Raw genomic sequence first — 21,778 nt, 5'->3', positions numbered from 1 at the left:
CCCATTATGCACGGGGGGAATAGCACACATTCGGGGTGGAATGGCAGCGACTAAAATCACCTATAACGCACGGAGCCGGCTGCAACCGGCTGCAGATTCGGTGCATGCTGCCGAAACAGCTGCGTTAGCGAAACACGGAAGAAAGCGCAGCCAGAAGTGGCGCCGGGGTCGCTGCGTGCATAATCGGTTACTCTGGGTTTTGTCGCCGTTGCGTCCCGTCCCGTGCATACATGGTTTGCTTCGCTTCTTCCCCCTCCGCGTTTTCCATGTGACCCGAAATCGCCGTTTCGGCGGCCATGCATAATGGGCCCATCTCCAGCAAACATTGGCAGCAAACTTTGCAAGCATCGGGGGGTGGGGGATACATGCACAGCTGCCTTAGTTATGTAGTATAAATTTCCCACTATAAGGAGAAAGCAAAACAATGTCAGCTTACGATTTGCCTGTAGAAGGCCAGGGTAGCAATCTTGGGCCTTGAAGCCATGGGGAAGAGAGGATTGGAGCAACAGTGAATTGTAAACAGCAATGATAGGGATTTCAGAAAGAGCTCTGTCGCACTGTCATGGGATCTTCTACAAGCGGATCATGGGTTTAACTGCCATCACTTGCAGGTTTCCATTAATGTTTGGTGGAGATATGAGGCTTATGAAAAACGCAGAAGCTGGCATTTCTAACAGTTTCCACTTTTTCAAGTCAGATCCCTGCTGTTGTCTCCTCCAGCACTTTGCAAGTGGTGTGCTACTGCTTACGCTCTATTTTTATTTATTTTTATTTTTACTTTTACAAATCTGAATCAGCAGCAACAGAAGTCTTTCTTCTACATAAAGAACTTTTTAAGAGTTAGAACGTGGAAGCTTTAGCCTGGAGTTAGCTAGAAGAGGAAGAGAAAATGATAGTTTTATTCAGTAAATTTCTGCTGAAAAGAGCCAATTACCTGTGCTGGATTCATTCTAAATGAATGATTGAATTTGGAGAAAGATTAAGCAGGAAGTTTTTAATTACCAAGAAAAAAAATAACAGGACATTTATGGATTACAATGTTATCCTGGTTTAGTTTAAGGATGTCTTATGTTGTTCTGACTTCACTGGCATCTCAGTGTTTCTGCAATATTGGACAGCTGCTATTTTGATTATTTATTGTACCACTTTTTCAACTTTTAAATGGTTTGTGGTGGGAGCCGAGTGAACGGAGATAGATTATTCACACTACTGAAACTAGCTTCCTTTTACATCAAAAGGGAAAGTCCTTGGCAAATAATAACATATTTTGATGAAATAACAGCAGATGTTATAGTAGATAGATTACCTTTAATGGCATAGATACAGATAGCCACAGCTCAGGTGAACATAGGTGGTATACGCTAAAACCCAAAACACAGTCTACCATTTTGCAAACACAAAAAAAACAAAAATTTAATACTGAGCAAAGTACATTGACAACTTTGAGCAATAGAGCACGATTCTTCTCATTGAGCAGAGCTTTAAGGATTTGCCATTCATTCCTGCAGTTCAGCCCTAATTTGGCTATATAGTCGTGAATAGGGGTATCCAGGACAGGCCAGGATGATGTGGGGGAGGGTGTCAGGGACACCACAGCCATGCAGGCAAAGTCCAATTCAGGAACATTTGAGCAGATGTTATGGCAGGTGACAACATGTAGCTCTCTGTATCAATATGTTGGAATAGTTGGACTAGGTTCCGGGAGACCCGGATTCAGATGTCAACTCTGCCTTGTTGAGTGGCATAGGCACATTTCTCCCTGTCAGATAGGCATGCTAGTCCCCAAGTGGGACCTGGGGATCCCCTGGAATTGTAGCTCATCTCCAGGTGACAGAGATCAGTTCCTCTGGAGAAAATGGCAGATTTGGAGGGTGGACTCCATAGCATTATACTCCACCGAGGTCCCTTCCCCACCCCATATCCCGCCCACTCTTGGCTCCACCCCCAAAATCTCCAGGCATTTCCCAACCCAGAGCTGGCACACCTACAGCATCAGCCTAGCCTGTCTCTCAAGGTTGTTGTGAGGATAAAGTTGAACCGCAAACTACGTATGCTCCACTGAGCTCCATGGAGGAAACACACGATTGGAAAGAAATGCTTTAATCTGTACGATCACCTCCTCTCATGCTGTAGCTTCACATAAGCAAAATGCACTCATGAAAGATTTGGTTTGTTTTGAAAGATGTCTATATTTGGGAGATTAAATACCATTAATCTTTCCTAAGGTGAATTTGAATGGGATTTCACCTTATTCAAAGTTTTGGGGAGGCTGGTAGAATTAGAGAAGTATGACTTATAAAGATCCTGGCAATAACAAAGGAAAACTTGAAAGAATTATTTGAAGGCAATAGATTGAAGGCTTGCAAAATCTTTCTGGACTCTTAATAGTGCAGTCTTGAGAACACTCCCCTGAGAGCAAGCCTCATTGAACAGACACAAGTATGATTTGGAGCAGACCAGCTTAGGATCGCTTTCTAGGAATGCAAAAGAAAACAGTTTCCCAAGAGTAAGGTCCAATGACTACAGCCAAATTTTCCTCTGAATATTTCTTTTGTATTTATGTACAATTTATTAAGGACTTTTTTAATGACCCTGAAACAAAATGATGCCCAGCAGTAAAGAGGAGCAAACTTGGCAGAACAAAGGCCCTTTCTGTGCTCCAGGAGAAAGATTTTGCCTGTAACATTTCTTTTGTTTGACCAGAATTTGTGCTGTGGACTCAAGAACACTTACAAGGGAAGGATTCCTCCTTTTCTGTATCCCATTCTCCCGTACTGTTGTGAACGGAGTTGGATATTTTCGACTAAAGTTTCTTTGAATTGTTCATTTACTGGTAGTAAATGTTCCATGTCTTTACAGTCACATGATATGCATATATTCCGCTGGTAGTGTGGCATAATTTCGAGTGTTTTGTAGAAATGACCTTAGTAATGTTCAGTGTCACGTCACCAGGCCATGCTCCCTAAATATCGGGTTTGATAAGCTGGGGACCAATAACCCTAAGTAAGAGGCTAGCCAGTTTTTTTTTTTTTAATTACCACCGTACCAGAAAGTGACAAGATGGATAGGAACCCTGGCACAGCATGCATCTCTTCCTTTTTTCATTGATTTAGTCAAGATTGCTTACAGTAGTGTCTGTAGACTGAGTGCTAGGGGAACCATCTGAACTTGCAATTTTACATTGAAAATCACCTCTGATCTGGATTTCTCTTTAATTCTGTGGAAAATGGAACTAGAACAAGTTGAATTTTATACTTCACTATTATTATGTGGCTGAATTAATTTAGTCTCCTCTTGGTACTATTCAGCCAATTAAAGCTCCTGGGGCTGAGGTCTTCAACCCCAGCAGCCAATCAGCACATTTTCTGGTTTGTGATCTCAGGTTATCTGAAAACTAAGTGACTGTTGGTGGTGGCTTTAGAAACCCCCACCACTTGAAGGAGGAAACTGATTCTGTTCCGCTCTTAGAGTAGTAGCATTTCTACTGCAGTTCTTAAAAACCTGACAGGACTGACTCTATTTTCATGGTATTTAGATGGGCATGAGAAAGGCTTGTGATCGGTCCTTGTAAAGAATTTACAGACCCCCCAAGTACGCCACCTCAGGGATCCCAGGCTTCTAATTTGAGAAATTTTGTTCAAGTATGGAAAGCCTTTAAAAGAAAATTGACATTATTCAAATTCTATGTCATGAGATTGTGTAAATCCATTTTAAATGGAAGCGTATGTCTGGAAGGAAAGTTTTCTGAGGTAATTAAACGGTGAATTCAAGGTAAAGTTTGTTTAATTACAAAAGTAGAAAAGGTTTTGAAAATGGAGAGTTATTTATTTATGCTACTTAAATTCCATCAGGTATTCTTTTGGAGTAAACATTTTAACGCTTTTCTTAGTAGCATTCCATTTATAGCTAGTTTTCTAAAGAACAAATAATTTCCAAAGCTTTTGTTCTCATCTGAGCAAAGCTCATTAAAGAGTATTAAAAGGAAGTAATCTTGAATGGTTTGGTTTGTGTCAAGAGAAAAATATAATTAAAGTAGCTTTTTAATGTATAGTATTCAGTGAAATTCTAAGAGTATATAAAAGTCTGTAAGGATAACTACAGATAAATTAAAGAGAGATTAATTTTGGCTATGCTGTTGTCTTGAAAAGTATTGTCCTGGGTTTCTACCTACATTTCATGAACATTCAGCACAGTGTCAAGGTTATCTGATACCATTAACACATTACCATGTAATACATCAAGCAGGATTTATATACCTTTTTTTCAGTACATATCTTTGTCGTACTTACAGTTTGTGAGAAATAAGGACTATACAATTTAAGATGTTTCAGACATCTTTTTCTCCCTAGAAAGTTGGCGAATGAAAGACTTAAGGTGATGACTGATGACAGCAAAACAAAACAACAACCAGAAGCAAACACACAAATTAAAAAAAATAATTAAATGAAAAAGAGTTGCCAGAAAATGCATAAGTACGCCTTTACTATTCTGCCTGTTCCCTTAAACTTCTGATCTCTGAATAAATAAATAAAGGAGGGCCATTCTACAATGCAGAGGTGACTTGAGACCATATAGTTGTAGATGTAACAAGCTGCATTGTGTGTGCAGTCAAGACACTTCTGACTTATGGTGACCCTATGAATTAATGACCTTCAAAACATCCTATAGTTAGCAGCCTTGCTCACGTCTTGCAAACTGAGTCAATCCATCCCATGTTGGGTCTTCTTCTTTTCCTTCTGCCTCCAGCTATTCCTAACATGATTGTCTTTTTCTGTGACTCTTGCCTTCTCATAACATAACCAAAGTACAATAGCCTCAATTTGGTCATTTTAGCTTCCAGGGTGAGAGCACTCGTGATTTGATCTAGAACACCAGGTCCTTTTAGTTCACTCACTCCTAGGTCTGAATTGCTTACAATGCTCTGTTTCTCGTTTTGTGCTTACCTAAACTTCTCATGTTCCGTGTTCCTGTAATATGTTTCTGACAACTTTTTGCATCCACTCACATCAACAACTTTCAGCTTTGGTCCAGTTATTTCATGAAGAATAGCACTCCTCATACTTGTCCTCTAGTTTATTGGGTGCTGTCTGATCTGGGGTCTTCTCGTCCAGCACTATATCTTTTTCATTTTGGTTTGTGCCATCGTAGGGATTTCAAGGTCTGAGATGATCAGAAGTGGCTGACCATTGCTACCTTCTATGCAGTATTAACCATGGTTAGCTCAGGTGTCACTGCAGTTGTCTATGATAGATCCTGCATTAGGCACAGAAAGATGGCCCGGGGAAGAAGCTTTTTTGCAGTTTTGTATGCTGACCTCTTGCTTTGCTCTGAGTGTTAACATTGATGTGGATCCAGTAAGAGTGACATTGCTATATGTTTTATCAAATATTCGTATGTATACTATGGCTTGTTTGTCAGTATGCCATCAACTATAGCAGCCTTTCTCTGCTTTTTTACCATCAAGAAACCCCTGAAACATTCTTCAGGCTTCAAGAAACCCCAGAAGTGGTGTGATCATGCAGAATATGGTTGGGGAGCAGAGCTGTGTACACGGCTACACAGGGCCACTTCCCTCCCTTCCCCTCCTCTCCCCTCCCCTCCCCTCCCCTTCCCTTCCCTTCCCTTTACAAAGGTGTTCACCAAAATAATGGTAGTGACCCAACATGGAACTGCAGACTCAGTTACTTCCCTAGTGCCAAAAAAGGTACCACTGGGTATTGCTTAGAGTAGGTGACTTCTGATCCAATATTGAGTGGACATATTATAATATATGGTAGGTAGGTTTTTTGTTCCCCCTCCCCAGTGAAGTGTGTGCATCCAAGTACTATTGTGAAAACATGCCAATGGAAATTACTTACTTAGTTAACTGCCATTTCTATTCATTTATGACTATTCAGAACAAGAATATCAATGTGAGGTGTCTGTACATTGTGGAACCCTGTATCCATGTTTGATTAAAAATTGGTTTATTTTTAACTTTCCAGTTATTCTTCTAGAATTACCAGTAAAGCATACATTTTTCTGACTTGTTGTCTTCTGAAGAAAACATTTCCTGTGTCTGGAATTCTGTACTTTTTCATCTAGTAGTTCAGATGCATGCATGTTCTATATTTTTGTTGTGCAATTCTAGGGAAGTAATATTTTTAAAAAAATACCTTTTTAGGAAAGCACAGGAAGCAAAAAAGAAAGTTGTCTTAGCTGGGTGTGTTCCACAAGCCCAACCTCGCCAAGAATACCTACAAGGCCTGAGCATTATTGGGGTAAGAGCATTCTTTTATTCACTATACTTTCCATCAATTCTCCAAAAGTTTAATAAAGAATTAGAATAATGAAAAAGTTTTAGTGCATTTTTCAACTTCCAGAAATCCAGATGCAAATTTCTGTTCTGCCACAAAGTTCACTGGGTGACCTGGGTCATGACACAGTAGTAGGGCCCCTGCTTTGCGTTAAATTGGCGCCAGGTTCTGTGGCCATTATCTCCAGTTAAAGGGACTAGGTGATGTAAAAGAGGCCCTGAAGAGCCTCTGTCAGTCTGAGAAGCTAGTACTGACCTTGATAAATCTCTTGCTTTTCAGGTCCAGCAGATAGATCGTGTAGTAGAAGTAGTTGAGGAGACTATCAAAGGTAAGTCATCCCCCCACTAAATTGTACTTTCATTTATGTATTGCTTCTGTTCTCTTCATTGGTAAGAAATCTTACTGTTATGTGCCATATGTGCATTAAGCCGATGACAAAATAAACTAGGGGTCCCCAGTATTGAAGCACCTTTAGAATTCTGACAGCATGGTGGGTACAGCCAAAAAATAACTGCCGCAGAAGGCGGAGCCAGACAAAATGGCTGCTGCAGTTTATCTTCCATCACACAGTAAAGTTCTTTGTACTATGGCGGCAGCTGCTGCCAAAGCAACATTGTTATAAATCTGTACAGCTGATCAGGTCTTAACGGCTAGTCAGAAGCCTCGTTGGGCAAAATCTTCAACAATAGGCTATAGTTCCTGGTGGATCTTTAAAAAATAAGCCAAAAGATTGTAGATTTATTAAAAGGGGGGGGGTCAACCTTTACCAGCAAAAGCCCACTTATTCTCTGTTGACCTTGGTGTTATCAGAACCCAAGTAGAGCCTTAGTAAATGGGTCATCCTTCCAATGGATTCATGTATCAATTGGATCACCCCCATGGGAGGAGAGGTGAGGATAGAGGAATAAATTCTATCCTGGATAATATGCCTTCAGCAAGATACATTTGGAACATTTAAAAATGTGCCTATTCAGACTGCCATTTCTTTGGTGCTCCCTTAAGACTCTCTTATTATTGTTAAGGTTGTTTTTAAATTCCTGGCTATTTATAAAGATTATGTCATAAAATGCTACAGACATATCACTGGTTAGTTGAATTAGTTGTCTAATAAACTAGTCCTTCTGCTTATTTTATTGTTCTGTGACTTTGTGATTATAAAGCCTGCAGAAGGAATGTGTGAAAGTTGCTAAGTTCTGTTTAAGCATCTGTGTTTTTAATAAAATCATTGGTTCTTTTTTGACAATTTCTCAGATTATTTACATATCGGTGTTCTGTTCCTCTGTCTTTTGTTAGTCTTTAGGGTTGGAGTGTGTGTTTTACTTAAACATACATATGTTTTCTTGAGGGGATGTATTTTTTTCTAAACATACATAAGTGAATATGAATCTTTATACCCTTCTCTTCTATCCAAGTACTTAGAATGACTCACAAAATTTAAAACTGCAGAATTAAAACAGACACAAACAAAGGTCACCAGTTAGCTTTAACTATTGAGTAGCCCTTCAGTTACCAGCCCCCCCCCCCGATAAACCTTTGGGGCTTTCCTTGTTACATTTTTCAGCCTGTGGCCCCATTCAAATGTGCCAGGGCCTCCCGGGGGCCAGATGGCCCTCATTGACAATGGTTGCTATTGAGCCTCAGCCATATCTAAAATTTTATCTCAAAGCAGTAAAACTAAACCTGTAGAACTCTTCAGTACACCAATAATGCTTTCAAGTAATATGAGAAAACTCCTATTCACACAGCAGGAAATCAGTACCAAGAACCTGGTACCAAAATCATCACATGGGTTCAGACCCTCAGAGGCCCTACAGAAAATAACTACTTTCACCATTCTCTGAAGGACCTATAATGTGCGGGCTGAGAACTCTACATCCCATTTTATTCTCTGCTGAATATAATATTGTGTACCTGTTTAACTTAATAATCTTCCTGAGATCATCTGCTGTTCTACAGCATACGAAACAACAAAGGGTTCTTTGCCTCCTAACATAGCTACAAGTCAGTTTTTAATAGGTTTAATTGCCTGTTTTATATTTTATTCCTTTGTAAACTATCTTGAGTTTTTTGGAAAGTGTAACGCATATAACCATATTTTAAAAGTAGCAGTAAATACAATGGTGTCAGTCTGTCATTCTATAAGAATGGTCATCCTTGGCCTTCCAAAATATTGCCTTGTGCAGAGTGGAAACCTGTAGCACTTTTATTGTGCTACAAAACTAAACACTATTATTTGCCCTAATCTGTATAGCCCAGGCAAGCCCAACCCCATTAGATCTTGGAAGCTAAATAGGACTGACCTTGGCTAGTATTTGGATAGGCAGTGGCATTGCTAGGCAGTGGCAAACCACCTCTGAACATCCCTTGCCTGGCTGCCAGACAATCCTAGGCTCTCCTAGCTACAATACGCATACTATACTATGCAGTAAATAATATTGTAGTATTTGAATGTGACTCTTTTACTTTTGTCAAAACCCAATTTTTTTTCAGGATTTCTTGTTTAGCACAGATGATCACTGCACTACAAGGCACGCTTACATATTGCTACTAATTGATATAAAACGTTCAGGTGCTAGAAAGGCAAATATTATTGGTCTTATATGTTTCCTCTTGTATTATTGACCTTACTCTGGAAGGTAAACAGCACTGTTTATTTACAGTGAGTGCCATGTGGGTTACGAAGAGATGAGACTTTCTAGTTGAGTAAAATCTATGCCAGTCCTGAGTTCTTCACAAAGCGTTCTTTTGTGAAATGGGCCAGTGGACAGGACTATGGAAAATGAGCACAGGAAATTATTTCAAGGCTGAACCTCTTCAGACATCATATAACCTTCCCTGGTTTCAAGTCACATTAACCTGTCTGGTAATACGGTCTATTGGATACTAGTTTAAATATTAGCCAGTGTGTGTTGACTGTTTAGCTACTGTACAGAATTAATCGGCTGTCTTTGGCAATTGCTAAAAGCTGGCAAGATGAGGTGTGTATACATTGAAGGTGTGTATACATTTAATCCAGATCTATGCACCAACCACTGCTGCTGAAGAGGATGAAGTTGACCAGTTCTATGAAGCCCTACAACACCTTCTAGAAGCAACGCCAAAAAATGATGTGCTTATCATCATGGGGGATTGGAATGCTAAAGTAGGAAGCCAAAAGATAACCGGGATAACAGGCAAGTTTGGCCTTGGAGTACAAAATGAAGCAGGGCACAGGCTGGTAGAATTTTGTCAAGAGAATACAATAGTCATAGCAAACACTCTTTTCCAAGAGACGACTCTACACATGGACATCACCAGACGGTCAACACAGAAATCAGATTGCTATGTGCTCTGCAGCCAAAGATGGAAAAGTTCTATACAGTCAATAAAAACAAGACCGGAGCTGATGAGGTTCAGATCATCGGCTTCTTGTTGCAAAATTTAGGCTTAAATTGAAGAAAGTAGGGAAAAGCACTAGGCCGCTTGGGTATGAACTAAATCATATCCCCGACGAATATACAGTAGAGGTGACAAATAGATTTAAGAACTATGGACGGAGGTTCACAACATTTTAGAAGAGGTAGCAACTAAAACCATCCCAAAGAAAAAGAAATGCAAGAAATCAAAATGGCTGTCTGAGGAAGCTTTACAAATAGCTAAGAAGGGAAGTGAAAGGCAAGGGAGAAAGAGAAAGATACACCCAATTGAATGCAGAATTCCAGAGAAAAGCTAGAAGATATAAGAATGCCTTCTTAAATGAACAGTGTAAACAAATAGAATAAAACAAAAGAATGGGGAGGACCAGAGATCTTTTCAAGAAAATTGGAGATATGAAGAGAACGTTTCATGCAAAGTTGGGTATGATAAGGGACCAAAATGGTAGGAACCTCACAGAAGCAGAAGAGATTAAAAAATGGTGGCAAAATTATACAGAAGAACTATACAAGAGCAAGCTTAACATCCCTGATAACCACAATGGGGTAGTTACTGACCTGGAGCCAGACATCCTGGAATGTGAAGTCAAATGGGCCTTAGGAAGTCTGAGCAACAATAAACCTAGTGGTGGTGACAGCATTCCAGTTGAACTATTCAAAATCTTAAAAGACGATGCAGTAAAAGTGCTACATTCAGTATGCCAACAAATTTGGAAAACTCAACAATGGCCACAGGATTCGAAAAGGTCAATTTACGTTCCAATCCCAAAGAAGGGCAATGCCAAAGAATGTTCAAACTACTGTACCATTGCACTCATTTCTCATGCTAGCAAAGTTATGCTCAAAATCCTACAAGCTAGGCTCCAGCAATATGTGGACCGAGAACTTCCAGAAGTACAGGCAGGATTTCGAAGAGGCAGAGGAACTAGAGATCAAATTTCCAACATACGCTGGATCATGGAGAAAGCTAGAGAGTTCCAGAAGAACATCTACTTCTGCTTCATTGACTATGCTAAAGCCTTTGATTGTGTGGAGCACAACAAATTGTGGCAAGTTCTTAAAGTGATGGGAATACCAGAGCATCTGATTTGTCTCTTGAGAAACTTATATGCAGGTCAAGAAGCAACAGTGAGAACCAGACATGGAATCACTGATTGGTTCAAAATTGAGAAAGGAGTTCGGCAAGGCTGTATACTGTCGCCTTGCCTATTTAACTTGTATGCGGAGCACATCATGAGAAAGGCAGGATTAGAGGAGTCACAAATTGGGATCAAGATTGCAGGGAGAAATATCAACAACCTCAGATATACAGATGATACCACTCTAATGGCAGAAAGTGAAGAGGAACTAAAGAGCCTGTTGATGCAGGTGAAGGAGGAGAGTGCAAAAGTTGGCTTGAAACTCAACATCAAGAAAACAAAGATCATGGCATCTGGCCCTCAATTCCTGGCAAATAGATGGGGAAGAAATGGAGATAGTGACAGATTTTATTTTCCTGGGCTCCAAGATCACTGCAGTTGGGGACTGCAGCAAAGAAATTAAATGGCGCTTGCTCTTGGGGAGGAAAGCTATGGCAAATCTAGACAGCATCCTAAAAAGCAGAGACATCACCCTGGTAACAAAAGTAACAAACAAATAGTCAAGGCTATGGTATTCCCAGTTGCAATGTATGGCTGTGAAAGTTGGACCATAAGGAAGGCCGAGCGTCAAAGAATTGAGGCTTTTGAACTCTGGTGCTGGAGAAGACTCTTGCGAGTCCCTTGGACTGCAAGGCGAACAAACCGGTCAGTCCTAGAGGAGATCAGTCCTGACTGCTCCTTAGAAGGCCAGATCCTGAGGATGAAACTCAAATACTTTGGCCACCTCATGAGAAGGAAGGACTCCCTGGGAGCGATTGAGGGCAGAAGAAGAAGGGGGCGACAGAGAATGAGGTGGCTGGATGGAGACACTGAAGCAGTAAGTGCAAACTTAAATGGACTCCGGGGAATAGTAGAGGACAGGAAGGCCTGGAGGATCATTGTCCATGGGGTCGCGATGGGTCGGACACGACTTTGCACCTAACAACAACAACAAATACATATAGCATCAACATAGAACAGCCTTTCTCAGCTTTTTTACTATTGAGAAATCCCGGAAAAATTCTTCAGGCTTTGAGAAACCCCAGAAGTGGGGCAATCATGCAGAAAATGGTTAGGAAGCACAGCTGTGTACATACCTACCCAGGGCCCCTCCCCTTTTGACCCCCTCCAGGCCCACCATTGGCCATTTGGGGAGTCAACATGACCATATAGGGCCATATTACCCCCAAAAATGTTTACCATATTACCCCAATAAATGTTTACCAGATTTTAAAAAATATATAAACATTAATTAATTCCCATCCATTCAGGAAACCCTTCCAGGGCCATCAAGAAGCCCTAGGGTTTCACGGCCAAAAACCTGGTGTAGAGTATAAGCACAAAAGGTAATTTCTCTCCATCCATTTTGTATATGAAATTTCCTCTATAATTATACCCCTTCCCTAGGAGAAAAGAAAATGCAATTAATCTGGGAAGAATATACGTGTGTATTTGCCATAAGGGTATTCACAGATAAATCGGCTTACTTAGCTTTCATGCCATTCCGCTCATATGGTTACGTCAGTATATATATTAATCCCTACATAGTATTGTTGTCTCAGCAGGGAAAGCATCATGGATCAATTCCTTTCTAGATTGTACCGCTGTCTCAGCAAGCAAAGCAATACTCTCCTGTATATATCTTCCTTGAAAACCTTATATCCCCCTTCTGTTCGTGTGTTTCAACATAGCCAAGAATGTTCTTCTACTCTGCGTCTGTACCTTTGCAGGAAAGTAAGTTCACATTAGGAACTCTGTTAGGAACATTAAATTCCTAAAAGACAAGACTGGTTATCTAACTGAAGTAGCATAATGATAGGGAGAATACAAAGGGTTGTAGGGAGAGTACGAGGAGGCTGGTAGAAAAGCAGTTTTTTAAAGAAAGTAATATTAGAAAATGGTGGATTGCTTGTTGACAGTTTTGATTTGATGATGCAAAGGCCCAGAATTCAGTTCCTGTTCATGTTACAGGTATATCTCTAAGCAATGCTGAACATTCAAGTTTCAGGGATGGTTGAGGTCTTTTGTTTTTTCCTGTGCATGATTAATTTGTCATTATTGTGTTGTGGGATCTATGCAGAAGGAGGCTTTTGGAAAGAATTTATGGCAGAAAAAAAAATTAGTGGCTCTCGGAAACAACCCAGTCCCCTGTTGTTCTCATAGCTGTGCTATGGTGTTGCTAAACAAAATAACGATAGTTGTGATTGTTGACTAGAACAATGTTAAAACAGTCAAGATAACAGAGTAGAAGAAGAGTTATATGTCACTTTTCTCTACCAGAAGGAGTCTCAAAGTGGCTTACAATCGCTTTCCCTTTCCACTCCCTGCAACAGAATCCCTATGAGGTGAGGCTGAGAGAGCACTTATATGTTCCGAGGTAGGTGAGGCTGAGGGAGCCCTGATATTACTAAAGAAAAAGAGTTGGTTCTTATATGCCGCTTTTCTCTACCAGAAGTCTTAAAGTGGCTTACAATCACCTTTCCTCTCCCCACAACAGACACCCTGTGAGGGAGGTGAGGCTGAGAGAGCCCTGATATTACTGCTCTGTCAGAACAGCTTTCTCAGTGCTGGGGCACATCCAGGGTCACCCAGCTGGCTGCATGTGGGGGAGCGGGGAATCAAACCCATTGGCCAGATTAGAGGTCTGTGCTCCTAACCACTACACCAAGCTGGCCTTTTGCATTGGCCATAGGGTATAATAATTTGCAAATGATTTGGATAGGCCAAGCCAACACTATTATGAGATCTTGATCTGACACTCTTGCTCATTATTGTGCCCTGTTCTCTAAATACAGCCCACTTGTGAATGTTACTGTTTTTTGTATGGGCAGATAAGATTTTGACGTTCTACATTTGCTAGCGATAAGAGTTATATTTTTTTCCCCTTGCGAGACTGGAGTAGTGTAAATAAACTCTCTTGGGTTAAAGTATGTGGAATTAATACTGTTTGTATGAATCTGCATGGAATGCGACACACATACACAGTCTGTGTAAACAATGACATAGCATAGACAACTTTCTAGTTGATTTGGGATAACTGTACATTAAATGGCTTATTACTGCTTTGTTTAGATAAGAATGGATATTCTGAGCCCAGCAGGCCTCAGTATCTGTAGAAATCAGTGTGTGCTACCCTGTAGTGACAGTTGTGATACATTGTGGTGCTCTGAGCTCCTTTACCTTCATCTCACACAGCAGTCACAAGCTTTATGTTTATTTGCTTTGCTTGACAGTAAGGCAAGGAAAGAGTTGTCACTTCTGATGGCTAGCTCTTGCTTGATTTATGAAGATTTATTTTCCTGTCCACCTGCTATTCACTATCAAAACATGTATGTCCTGCTCTTGGCCCTTATGTGAAGGCTTTCCCCTGCCTGGAGTTTTTCAGTGACCACAGCAGAATTTATAGTATGTTGAACATGATGGCCCCGTAGGTTTTGGAATGCCCAGGCCCTGTAAGTAGCGGAATATCAAGTTTATTCCTTAAAGTCCATCATTGATTATTCGGGCAGCCCTTTCTCATTATGAGGAACAAGCTTCCTACTAAGTGCATTACTCATATGGATCATTCATCACTCCCTATCCCTTTTGATGTAGTGTAGTGGTTAGGAGCACAGACTTCTAATCTGGAGAACTGGGTTTGATTCCCTGCTTCTCCTCCACAGGCAGCCAGCTGGGTGGCCTTGGGCTTGCCACAGCACAGATAGAGCTGTTCTGACCGAGCAGTAATATCAGGGCTCTGTCAGCCTCACCCACCTCACAAGGTGTCTTTTGTGGGGACAGGAAAGGGAAGGAGAATGTAAGTTCCTTTAAGACTCCTTCAGGTAGAGAAAAGCAGCATATAAGAACCAACTCTTCTTCAGTTATATCAGGGCTCTCTCAGCCTCACCTGAGGGTGTCTGTTGTGGGGAGAGAAAAGGGAAGGCGACTGTAAGCTGCTTTGAGACTCCTTCTGGTAGAGAAAAGTTGACATATAAGAACCAACTCTTCTTCTTCTTTGGTAAGAGACCTTGGGTTCAGACACAATTCACTCCTTTCTTTGCCAGTCAGGATTAATTCACTGTGTAGAATCATTGCGTGCAAAGAAAACACTAACCATTGTTTGGCTATAACTATAAAGCAAGTTTTGACCGAAAATTAACAGTAAGTAATTAGATAGATGGCTGCGTGCGGGAGAAGAGGGGGAGAAACCACATATCTAATTGTCAAGGTCATTCATGCAGCAGCAGATCAAAGTAGGTCATCACAACACAAAACATAACACAATACTACAATTTATATTAGCTAATGGCTACTTGGGGCAGGAGAATTCTGCTCACAGGTAATCACTTAATCCTGGTTTACCTTCCTGGCTGAACTGGTCATGTAACTAGTGAAAGGTGGTGAAAGACAAGAAGCACTCCAATTCTGAGCCATTCTGTGTATGTGTAGCTCAGAGAATACCTGAAGTGTTTGAAGAAGCACCAGAGAACACCTCTACATATGTCATGAAAACCAGTAGTTAATTAGCAAATGACAAACTATGGTTTCAGATGCTGGTTGGTGGGGTTGCCGTTGCATGTATAGATGATCAGCCAACCACAGTTAATGAAACCACAATTTCATGTGACGCCTGAAGTGAACTCATGTCTCCATCACACTCTTAAGTCTTGTAGTATCAGCCATGATTTTAAAAATGTATGTAGCAAATTTATATGCTGCTTCCCTAGAGATCTGCTCAAGGCATCTCATAAAGTAAATATTAAAACAGCACCATCATGATCAATATTAGAAATGGCCATACAAAAAGCAAAAATAACTTTCAGTAGTCCAAAAAGATATCCATACAACAAGCCTTTAGCAAGAAATATACCTTTTAGAAAAAAGATGGGGCGCTCTATCAAAGCAACCAACCCCCCACCTACCCCCGCTAGGGACCAGGGGAACAACTGACCACCACAGATGGAGCATGGTGGAATACTCCTCCTTTGGGGAGAGGCATAGATCTTCTTTTCGCCCTGGCCTCAACCATAGACCTGGTGGAAGAGCTCTGTTTTGCAGGCCCTGCGGAAAACCAGAAGCTCCTGCAGGGCCAGCAGCTCCTCTGGGAGCTCATTCAACCTGGTAGGGGCCAGGACCAAAAAGGCCCTGGCCCTAATCAAGGCCAGGCAAGCCTCTTTGGGGCCAGGGATGACCAGTAAGTTGGAACCTGCAGAGTACAAGGCCCTGCGACAGGCATAGAGCATAGAGCGACAGGCAGTCTCACAGATAAATAGGTCCCAGACTGCGTAAGGCCTTAAAGGTCAATACCGAAACCTTGAAACTTATCTGGGCCGCAACTGGCAACCAGTGCAGCTGCCTCAGCACAGGCAGGATATGGGCCCTCCAAGGTGTTCCTGTGAGGACCCTAGCAATTGCATTCTGCACCAGCTGCAATTTCCGGGTCAGAGACAAGGGCAAGCCAGCGTAGAGTGAGTTACAGAAATCAATCCTGGAGGTGCCCATCGCATGGATCACCGTGGCCAGATGCTCGGAGGATAGATAGGGCGCTAGTAGCCTCGCCTGATGAAGATGGAAAAACGCCTGGCGGGCTACCTTCTTGACCTGTGCCTCCATGGATAGTGAGGCGTCCAAGGTTACACCAAGATTCCTGGCTGAGGCACGCTGGTTAGTTTCGTCCCAGCCAGGATTGGCAAATGCAATTCCTGGTCTATCCATTTCCTTCCCAGCCATAGGACCTCCATCTTAGATTTTCCCCTGAGCCTCAAGGAGAAGTACATTCTGAAAGTGAGGCATCTCCAGTGGAGAAGTTCTCTGTGGTTGCTCTCTGCCTGACCTCTGCAGGTGGGAACATGGAGAGTAGGACTATGGAAGAGATCACACTAGCAAGGTGCATGGTATGGAAAGAAGGGGTCTTTTGGGTAACCTGGCTTGAAGCCTAGACATCACTTTGGTGCCCAAAGATAAGCCAGCAATATAGGTCTCCCAGCACAAGAGGGCCAAATGTTGTAGTGTTAACTGTCACAGGTCATTGATAAAGTATTAAGCTGCATTTCTATGAAGTATTGTGTTGAAAAAATGTGCTTTGAATATCAGATGATTGTGCCTTGCTTCCACGAAGAATGTGTATATGAGAGCATGTGCTTAACTGAGCAGATAGCATCTATGTTATTCAGATTAATAGCTGTGCAAAAGAATTTCTCTTCATTTAATCACACAGTATTTTTAAGGATCCTCAAAACACTTCCCTCCTTATGTCTTATTGCTGACTAGTAATCAAGCCCGCTGCCCTCGAAATGCAGCGGGCGCTAGCAGCCGGCAGAGGCTTTCCGGGGCTGGTGGTAGGCTTAGGGAGCCCCCCCCCCGCAGCCGCCTCCGCGCGTTTCCGAGGCGGGTCGTCGTCGCTGCAATGCCTACCTGTCAATGGAGTGAGAGAGATGTCTGCGGGTGGGTGGGCGCGGAGTGCCGCTGTGGGCTGGGAGAGAGGTTGGTGGGCGGCAGGCCGTTGGCGGAGGCGCGGCTGGCGGGCGTCCTTTGTGCGGGCTCTTGGCGTTGGTTGTGGGTGGCAGTTGCCGTGTCGACGTCTCTGCGTTGAGCGCTCCTGTTGGCTGCGAGGCAGAAGATGGCGGCGGGTTGGCTTCAGGGCAAGCGGCGGCGGGTTTGGAGGTTGGAGAGGCGCGGACGTTCGCGCAGCCTTCTTTTAGGGAGCCCACGCAGCCGCGCTCCGCGCGACTACCAGGGGCTCCCTCGGGTGGTGTCCTGATGCGGTGAGAAGCGCTTTGCGCCTCTCGCCGCGTCAGGCCACCGGGCAGGGAGCCCCCGGCAGCGGCGCTCCGCGCGGCTGCTGAGGGCTCCCTTGCGGCCGGCCTGACGCGTCGTAGGCGCTTCGTGCCTCCGACGCTCCAGTCCAGCGGCAAAGGTAAAGGGAGCAAAGGCAAAGAAAGCAACTCCGAGCCGCGCTGTGCGCGGCTCACAGTTGCTGGGGCTGGGAATCGGAGGGACCAATCGGCAGGCGCTGCGTGCCTGCCGATTGGTCCCTCTGATTGTCTGTTCAGAGGAAGGGTCCAATCCAGACCCTTCCTCATCACGGACACATCCCGCCCTAGAACCCCTTAGCCTTTTATATAGTCCGTGGCGCCCGTGGCGCCACGGGCGGTTTAAAGATGCTTTGAAATTGCTGCAGAAGTAATTATGGTCAACTGATGCTGCATGAAAAAATTGATCTTTTGACTTCTTAGAAACATTTTGGGTTTTTTTCAAGATGGAATTTATTATTTGATCTAAAAGTTGCCTTCAGCTTAACTAGTTTGAAAAGGGGATGGGGAAACAATTTCCCATTTTGCTACAAAATGAGGGAAAGGGAATTTCAGGCACTACTATTCAGCAGGAGGATGCAGTGCTAAAAATGTTGGATTAATGTTGGATTAATCTATCCCAGGGGTAGTCAAACTGCGGCCCTCCAGATGTCCATGGACTATAATTCCCATGAGCCCCTGCCAGTATTTTCTGGCAGGGGCTCATGGGAATTGTAGTCCATGGACATCTGGAGGGCCACAATTTGTGTACCCCTGATCTATCCATTTTGTGTTGAAATGAGCAAAGGGTTATGCTCCTATAATAGCCACAAAGAGATAGTTTTAGAATTTTGCACTGTTAATATATTCGTATTTCCTAATTTTGAAAACAAATTTATTAAAGGTCACAGTTTTGGTGTAAATTTTGGTACGCTAAAAGACATTGGTCAGTTGTCTTAAACGTATATGTTTCTTGCAATTGCGGTAACAGTATTTTTAACTGAAATTGTCTTCAGGGTTTTTGTTTAACCTTGACTAATATATATTTCATATTTTTTACATTAGTATTTATGAGAAGTCTAACAATATTCATTTCAGTTTTGTTGCATATTATGCTGCATTAATTTTATTTAATTAACAAGGATAATACATGTTAGATCTGTGATGCTGTAATGAATGACAGCACTGGAAAATATCTGGTTATCTCATCAGCTGGTGATATTGCCATTATTATTAAAAGCAATTGAAAATGAATAATTTAGTGGTCCCTATTAGCATAGTCCATATATTACTGAAATCGCAGCAGGATATAATGGAATTCTTGGCATGTGCTGGTATGAAAATAGCAGGTTTACTCTCAAAATGGTTGAACTCTTGACATATTTTATGGTATTAAGTGCTTTATCACACCTGTGTTATCTATTAATTAAAAGGTGTTCTTAAAGTTTTATTTTGCTTTAACATTCATAATACGCGCTTTTAATATTATAACTATATTACAACTTTCAGGATATTATATCCATGTTACTGTTAAATTAACTGTTTGCCTAAGATGAGTGTCCAGGGCACTCTATTCCGGTGTTGATAGGTGGCCAGAAGCTGGTGTTGGGTGATAATTTATCTGCTTCTTGTTCTATAGAGTCATTCAGGGTTCCATTTTGTCCTGCTTGCTATTCAACATCGATATGAAACCATTGGAAGAGGTCATTTTAAAAATGGGCCTTGAAAGGCTTCCCTTTGGGCAGCAAAGCCCTGTTGTCAGCTCTGCAAGCCGGTGAGAGGGCTTTGCAGGGCAAAGGGAAGGGAATGCTCCCCTCCCCCGCCCCTCTCCCCCTTGGCTCCCAAAGCCTCCTCACTGGCTCTGCAAGCCAGCAAGAGGGCTTTGGGGGCCGAAGAGAAGGGAAATCTTCCCCCTCACCCTGCGGCAGCCTTCGCGGGGTAAAGGGCTAGGGAAACCCCTCCCCCAGGACAGAGTACCTGGGAGCTGTCGATGCACCCTCCTCGCAGGCCAGGAAGCTTCTGACAGCCAGTCTGGGTGCACGGCTGAAGGAGGCGGGTGCTCCAGGGGCTGGCCCAATCCGGACGTACTGGACGGGAAGCTCCTGTGCAGGACAGCTGCCGGACAGGACCGCCCAGGTGGGCATTTCAAAAATACATAGAAGACCTATGGTAAGGATATGGCTTATCAGATTGCTTGACCCACTGGCACCTGTTCTCACAGCAGAAATAAATGAGGGGAATGGGTTGATGGGTCAGCTACAGTGACATCATTTCCAACTGCTGTACTCATGACACTCTAGGAATTTTCCCGACTATGGTCTTTATCATATTGCTTGGGAGAAAACCTTAGAGAAGCACAGGCTAGAGTTTAAGGGATCACCCTGATGTGAAATCACCACCCCATGCTCTGCTTTCAAAAGCTCCCAGAAGCTGCCATTACAGGTATGGCAACCCTAGCTATGACCATAATGACATCTGTAAATACATGATCTTCTGCCTTCCTTAGTAACACTATGCTGAACAGAGGCAAATCCTTTAAATGGTACCATACGTAGAGGCAAGCAACAACTTGGAAAAACCCCTTTCTTTCATATCACCTTTTAAAATACAAATTTTAATTTGCAATTTATGCCCCATTTGGTGACCACAGCATACAAAGATTAGCAACTTTCTCAAATCAAACTCTGTCCTACTGCTGACTGGCCAGACTGAGGGCTGGGATGGGATCAGCTTTATAAACTGCTCATGCTCCATGACCTTTTGTTCTATGGGTACAGACTGATAGAAGCGGTTTACTTAACTTTTTAGAACAATATTCTGAACTGAAAAATATAGATTATATATGTTCCTGTCGTATTTAGCACAGAGTATTGTAGTCTGCTGTACTAGGCTTTTCTCATTTGGAAACCTCATTTGCTGCATGTCATAACCACAAGATTGCTGAGTTGTGATGCCAGGCATCTTTTGGTGCTGTCGGGTGGGACATGGAGTGGAAAGGATGATGGTCACCAGTCTAGAGAGTTACTTGGTGTGCTAACATCACATCCTCGTTTTTGCCTGGACCTGACGTTGTCACATAATTGTCTTCTTAATTTCTGTTTTCACAACAATAGTCATAAACAGCAAGCCATCTCACACTAAAGGAAAGCCAAATGTAAGTTTCCTGAGTTACTTGATTTTGTAACAGCTGCCAAAAAATTAACCACACCCAAGTTACTTGTTTGTGTTCAACTCTTAGGAACCAAGGAAGCTTAGCCTCTCAAGAGACAGAGGCCTGCTTAAGCAAAGGAAAATGCAATTCAGTTCTGAAATCTGAAAATTCAGGACAATCCAAAAAATATGATCTACAGCAGTAGTTCTCAACCTTCCGAATGCCACGACCCTTTAATACAGTTTCTCATGTTGTGGTGACCCCCAACCATAACATTATGCAAGTGTTCTTTCACAGAAATTAAACCGAAACTGACCCATGGCATGAAGATCCATTGTTCATGATTGTATATAAATTGTTTTTTTCCTGGGGTTTCTCAGTTCAGTTCTGCCTCTTGTCCCACCATGCCAATCTCGCTCTTTTCTGCTGCTCCAGACAGATGAATGTTCTATCTTGATTTACCCCGCAAGGCTGTTGTGTGGATGGTGCCCCCCAGCCAAGCTCCTTGCCCTGCCACGACCCCTGTGAAAGGGTCGTTTGACCCCCAAAGGGATCCCGACCCCCAGGTTGAGAACCACTGATCTATAGGATCAATAAAGTTAGTACCACATAGCAGAATCTATTTGAGTGTGGAATATCATTAAAACTTCCTGACAACACTATGAATGGCAAGGTATTCAAATATGCAAGCATAAGTGCCGTTCTGAATTTTGGGAGAGATGATTCTAACAGGTATGGCTTTTTTATTGAAAGGAAGAAAAGAATGAACATATTAAACAGGGCACTACTGGCTTACTCTTATAACTGATATTCGTCAAATATCTTTTAATTGACTGACTCAATTCGCAGCTAGCCATTTGATGAGAAAAAAATGGACCTTTTCAAATTCTGCTACAATCGATTTGGCCAAATCCGAATCACCTCGAATCATCCTTAACTGGGTTGAAAATCAGCTGAATACAAAGAGGTCCCAATTTTTTTCTATGCATGTCTCTCCCCTGTACCTTCCCAGACAGTGTCATGATCAGCT

The 21,778-nt window shown here is 42.4% G+C and overlaps 1 protein-coding gene across 3 annotated transcripts in view; it reads left to right on the top strand.

Moving 5' to 3' along the window:
* CDKAL1 (CDKAL1 threonylcarbamoyladenosine tRNA methylthiotransferase) overlaps window positions 1-21,778 on the top strand; it is a 338,705-nt gene that overhangs the window by 94,122 nt on the left and 222,805 nt on the right. For all 3 annotated transcript variants that reach the window (XM_077353032.1, XM_077353031.1, XM_077353034.1), the window contains exons 5-6: window positions 6,164-6,260; window positions 6,576-6,624. In XM_077353032.1, the coding sequence (XP_077209147.1) occupies window positions 6,164-6,260; window positions 6,576-6,624 (146 nt within the window). The remainder of the gene's footprint in view (window positions 1-6,163; window positions 6,261-6,575; window positions 6,625-21,778) is intronic.

This window comes from Paroedura picta, chromosome 9, assembly GCF_049243985.1.
Source record: "Paroedura picta isolate Pp20150507F chromosome 9, Ppicta_v3.0, whole genome shotgun sequence".
Classification (NCBI taxonomy): domain Eukaryota; kingdom Metazoa; phylum Chordata; class Lepidosauria; order Squamata; family Gekkonidae; genus Paroedura; species Paroedura picta.
Note: the sequence above shows the minus strand (reverse complement) of the source record. Positions and strands in the feature narration are given on the sequence as shown.